At 31.4% G+C, this 6,235-nt stretch overlaps 1 protein-coding gene across 1 annotated transcript; it reads left to right on the top strand.

The window, feature by feature from the left end:
- Positions 1-765: 765 nt before the first annotated feature.
- On the top strand, positions 766-6,038 carry LOC117120849 (tyrosine-protein kinase receptor Tie-1-like; the record flags this gene model as incomplete). The annotated part of the gene is made up of 4 exons (XM_033265942.1): positions 766-854; positions 2,567-2,827; positions 3,632-3,766; positions 5,892-6,038. Coding segments are annotated over exons 1-4 (547 nt in total), but the record flags the coding sequence as incomplete, so codon positions are not given.
- Positions 6,039-6,235: the final 197 nt, after the last annotated feature.

Raw genomic sequence — 6,235 nt, 5'->3', positions numbered from 1 at the left:
ATATATATATATATATCTAACTTAACCTTAACGTACATGCAAATGAAATCATGTTTAAATCGTTGGTAATTATAATACCAACTAAATGATGTTTAACTCAATTACCATTTAACTCCCTTTCATAATGTATATAGCGTTTTAAAGAAATTTTCATAGTGGTGTATTATAAGAGGGTTATATTCCTCTATCATACATATTTTAAAAAAAAAATAATTAATTCAGGATGGGAATTATTTATTTCTTGTTTATGTTATTATTACAGTATTCAATTTCGTTCAATTTCAATGTATATTCTAAATAATGCTGGTAAACAGGATAACACATTCTACAACATGAGTTTCGTTTTGGGACAGTAGCCTTATTTTTTATAAATACAATAATTATTATATTATTAAGTTCACATTTATATTTCAGGAAGAAACTAAATGCTCTGTTGAATGATAACAGCATCATGACATTTACTGACTACATTTGTTTATTTTGTATAGGTTTATATGATGTTAATGAGCCAAAATTGAATATGGTAGGCTTTACCTCAACTCCTGCTGTACAAGAAAACGCTAAAATTCGTGGTTATACGATGGATCCCGATAAATCAGAAAATATCACACTCAGCACTACTCTCTTAAAAAATGGGTCGGTAACCGAAAAAACACTATGCCCTAATTCTACTCCGGTTAATAACGTTCAATGCAAAGTCAATTTGAAGAATGGCAGATGAAACGCATCGTCGATTTATCGTCAAGCTAAAATATCGACGTCTACCGATGATGCTCGAGTCGGTCAGTTTACCGTGTACGCTAATAAGAACAATCGAAATGCAACAGCCACAATCATAGTCCACCATGCAATGGGTAAGTTTACATTTGTTGATGTTTTAACATAATCAATATACTTCGTTTTAATCCTAAAATATAATAATAATAATAATAATAATAATAATAATAATAATAATAATAATAATAATAATAATAATAATGATAATAACAAAAATAATAATAATAATAATAATGATAAAAATAATATTAATAATAATTATAAAGATCATAATGATGAGGATAATAATGATAGTTATTACATTGTTAATATAGATAGAACCTTACAGACATTGCGCACAATGCGGAATATGAGTATAGAAAGACGTTATGTAAACTTAAACGTTATTTTTTATATAATTATCGCCATTAATTCCTTTCTTATTGTATTATCTGGCTTCTTTTGAATTATACCATTTTTATTTCATTATGAAAATAGTGGTATAGCCGTGTTAATTTATAGAATAATAGCATCTATTAAAGAAGCGAAACTAAAAATAAGAAGTGGTTTATCAAAGCTTTTATAATAGCCAGCTGATTCATCATGTGTATTGCGCAAATGTAGGGCATCGACTGATAGTGCAATACGTGCTGGATAAAAATAGCATCTAAAAGTGGTAACCTCAGAGCCACACTGCCTCATAATTACCTGAAGTAATTGCTGTTGCTGTTATAATCACCTCCGTTTTTTCAATACTGTAGTTTTTATTATATAATTATTTAATACTTAAACAAGTAATAATTACAGAGCAAAATACTTTATTTAGGCCTATGCTGTAAGAAATAATGTATTGTAGAATTAATTTTAAAAAGATTTGATATTTTCAAAGTATAATAATATATTTAGTGTTTCAAGTCTACCAAGTCAATCTTATTGTCTTTACTTTTGAGTTATATATATACATATGTATATATATAATATATAATACAGATGTATATAAAATGTTATCACAATTACCGTAATACCCTGGGGCTCTTATTGATGAGAAGAGTTTCTGTATGAGTGTTTATTCGAGATAGGCGTTTGTTTTTCGGGGGTATAAACTGGATACGTATACTGAAAATGCCCCTTAATTTCTCTGTGAATGTGAAACAACATATAATTGTCGTCAAAATGTGTTATTGCCTAACCATAAAAATTTATTGATCCTAAACAGGCTAGAAATAATGTAATAATAGGATAGAGTGTGTTAAGAATGATGTTGCTTTACACTCAAATAAATGCACCTTAATTCTACTGTGAATGTAAAACAACACATTATTACCGTCAAAATGTGTTGTTGCGTAATAATATTGATCCGAACCAGGTTAGAACAAATGCAATTATACTGGAGTAGAGAAAAATAATAGAATGTGTTTAGAATGATGTTGCTTCCATTTGTTTTGTTTACAGTAATTAAGAGGGGAATTTATTCGATAAAAAAAATAAACACCCTGGAGTTTATTTGCGGGAGGCGTTTATTCCAAATGAGACTCTAGAGGGTTTATTATTTGCGTGGGGTGAGCATTTATTCAAATCGGAGAGTTTAGAATAAATACGGTACTTTTATTATGTGTTCCTTCAACACTTAGTATCTTGGGTTTTAGCTTCTTTGGTATGTCCTAACATACACACAGGCAAACACACGCAAGGCTTTATTCCCGCCTAATATAATCTTTACTAAAACTACTTCATTAACAATTTTTAGAACGCTGAAATTAAATTCAAAGAAACAGCCCCTGATAACAAAACTGTTTGTTTGTGTTCTAAGCCGATGTAATACCAATTGTTCGCACCAAGACCGTTAGTATAGGCGATGGTAACGTTACATTGGGTGTCGTACGGCGTGAGGCTACTGCTACTGGAGCTTTACGATGGAAAAAGGACGGAATTCTAATGGAAAATTGGAACAATAAGGCGGTGATTTTATTCGAAAACATTTCCTCAGATGATGACGGGATATATGAATGTTATAAACAAAATCAACAAAACGAAAGAATAAAACACGCCTTTATGCAGCTGATAGTAAGAGGTAGGTATTACTGATGTTAATTATTTCCGTATAACACGGCCGGATTTGTGTATTTAATTATTATACTAATAAACATATTAAGATAGAAAAAAAAATTCTTGACAATGATGGATCAGAAGCCTAACTTTTTGAAAGTAATGTAAAAAAAAGTTCGAGAGTGCCGTTTCATAACGAGATACGATAAAGTTTGTATATCAGCTCCAAATATGGTGGAGCTGTGATATAGAACTATGCATACTCATTCTGTAATATTCCCCACCCTCGGCCACCTCTAAGAACGAATAAATTTTTGTCATCTTGCTATCGGCTACCTACTTTGTTAGTTAGAACTAATGCGTTCAATTATTTTGTCTGTTTTAGATTTGCCTGTTTTATTATATAAAACTCCTTTATTTCGTCTTTGACGATTTTAGAGAATATTGAAAACTGAAGATATTGACTTTATCCTCTTTTGTCGATGACATTCTACCGAACACAACACTGAAACATTTGACCTGGGGCGGATGCAGGATTTGGCAGTAGGATGTGCGTGAGCTGTCCACGCCACCTCAGTCCCAAATATGGTTGGGGCTGAGGTTTGACAATTTTGAGAATATGGACCTCTAGGTGCTCGAAAATTGCACTCTCATACGTTACAACCTCACCTTTAATTCATATCAACAAATCAATACAACAATTATTATTATCCTTGAATACAATTTAGGGATGTTCGTTTGCACCGTCTGCACAAACCCCCTCCCCTCATTCACCCCTGGTGATTCACACTTTATTATTATTGTTTAGCAATATTGATATATGTTTTAGAATGTCCACATAACAAATGGTCTCCGACTGATTGTACCAAGGACTGTGAGGTGTGCTATAACGGAGGGGTATGTGATACATACATCGGAACTTGTATATGTCCTTCGGGATTTTATGGAAAGAGATGTGTAAAATGTGAGTAGGCTTATATACAAATACAGCATAATTCAGTAAACATTGTCTAGTTAAGGGTGCCTCCAATTCTACTACATGACTTTTATGATTACGTTTAAATGTATCAATGCTTTGTAACTTAAAAAATTAAATTCAATATTTAAATTGCTTTGTTATGTTAACAGCCTACAACATTTAGACTGAGAAGAAAAAAACTTCTTTTAACGGAGGTATTAATACTACAGCTTACGTCCTTTTGCATAGACCCTTGAATTGACTGTGAATTAATATGTAAAAATTGTAAACCATTGAAAGGTCAATTATTTTTTATATGTAATTTAATTAAAGTTGATGTTTGAATAATAAAATATAGAAAAGAAAACTTTTATTTGGCCATTTTTTAAGACAAAAAGAAATTGAAGAAATAGGAAAAAGAGAAACAAAGCTTATTGTAATTCCCACCAATCAAAATAAATGTATCAAAACAACGAAAGGTGTATATTTTTCCAGATTCTAGTGCTATGACAGATAAAGCAGAATGACTTAGAAATCAGGTTAAGGATTTGAATCCTATATGAAATTGCACAAGGAGAACAACAAATCCCATGATTAAGAGTCAAATCATATCTGAAAGTATGCAGAAAAAAACCCAATATATCCCCATGATATATACTACTAAATAACACAGTTAGCCTATACCAATATCAAGAAAAAAAAATGTTTTTATCACTTGAAAATATAAATGTAAATGAAATATTGTTATTTTAAATCAATTGTGTTTGTAGTTGATACAATAGAAATGATATGATAAAAATGTTTCCACTTAATAGGGGTTAAAATGTATTTTGAACATTTTGCAAACTCAGAAAGTGTCCCCTTAATAGGGGCTGGCAGTAGTGTTAAAATATATATTTCTATTTGGTTCACAGAAAAAATGTGCCCTTAATAGTGGTGTTCCCTGAATAGGGGTCAGAAAGAAGAGGTTCTATTGTCATATGCTATCCGGGATAGCAACATTACTCCACTAATACTCCCCGTCCTATACTACATTGCATTACTGATTGAGGGCTTTACTCTATACTCAGGGAACAGTCATTGTAATATGACTGCTCCCTGCTCCACTAAGGTCCAAATGCTCCCCATATTCTTGTACTAACCGAACCATGTATTATGGTTTAAGGACGTTACTCCACACCAAGGTCCTATGTGTGCTCCCATATCTCTATCATAAACGAACACTAACAAACTATGCATTTTGGGTTAGAGGAATTTCAAGATTCAATTACTTTAATGCTACAAGAGCCATCGAGGGCAATTATCCGCAATCACAAATTCACAATCACTAAAACAATCAAAATAAAATTTAAATAAGAAACGCCTAAGCTATATCCTAATGCTGAGTTCTTTACCGTAGTAAAATTGAATGTCAAGATAAGGTAACTATTTGTTATGGCAGTTTAAAAATCGCAAAATAATGAATGGTGACTGTTGGGGGAGAAATTTGGAGAATTAGTGAAGAATACCTTCGAGTATACGTTGTTGCCTCGATTATGGGATCGTGCTAAAAGGATGAAAGGATGTATCATGGGATTGCTTCCTAAGCAAAATGTGATTGCCTGCCCTCAATTGTTGTCTATCATCATCATGATCATCGTCACGATCATCATCATCATTATTATTATTATTATTATTATTATTATTATTATTATTATTATTATTATTATTATTATTATTATTTTATTATATTATATTATTATTTAATATTATTTTTGTTTTTCAATTTTTATTATCATTATACCCATACTATATTCTTACCTTAGTGAGATAAAAAAATATTCCAAGCAGCCAAGTTCGTTTTTTGTAGCATTCTTTTTTTATATGAAATTGTTTACTGTTTTTAGTATTACTGTATTTGCACGATAAATGTGTATTTCGTTTTCCAGCTGCTGGTGATAATCGATTTGGACGCGATTGTCAAATCCCGTGCAACAGTGTAACCGAAGGTGGATGCATTGGGAATCTGTTTTGTCCACTATCATCATCATCATTATCACCATCATCATCATCATCATCATCATTATTTATTATTATTATTGTTTACTGTTTTTAGTTTTATTTGCACCATAATGTGTTTTTTGTTTTCAAGCTGCTGGTGATAATCGATTTGGACGTGATGGTCAAATCCCATGCAAGAGTAACAATGGCGGATCATGCATTGGGAATCTGTTTTGTCCACCTTTGCCACAAGGTTGTGCCTGTCACGCTGGCTGGAAAGGACTCGACTGTAGAACGGGTATGTTTAATATCGGATAGAAAAATACAAGTTCAATCTTTAATTTATTATGAAAATTCTCAATAATCAAGTATGATAAATTGAGAGATACCGTAAATAACGTAGAACTTAACTTCTGTAATATCAGCTTTCCTAAAATTAAAATAATACCATCATAAACCAATCATTTAAATTGAGTAAGGACAATAGGATTTACT

Source organism: Anneissia japonica, unplaced genomic scaffold (genome assembly GCF_011630105.1).
Source record: "Anneissia japonica isolate Jap-2015-1 unplaced genomic scaffold, ASM1163010v1 scaffold3888_len366471_cov172, whole genome shotgun sequence".
In the NCBI taxonomy this organism is placed as follows: Eukaryota; Metazoa; Echinodermata; class Crinoidea; order Comatulida; family Comatulidae; genus Anneissia; species Anneissia japonica.
Note: the sequence above shows the minus strand (reverse complement) of the source record. Positions and strands in the feature narration are given on the sequence as shown.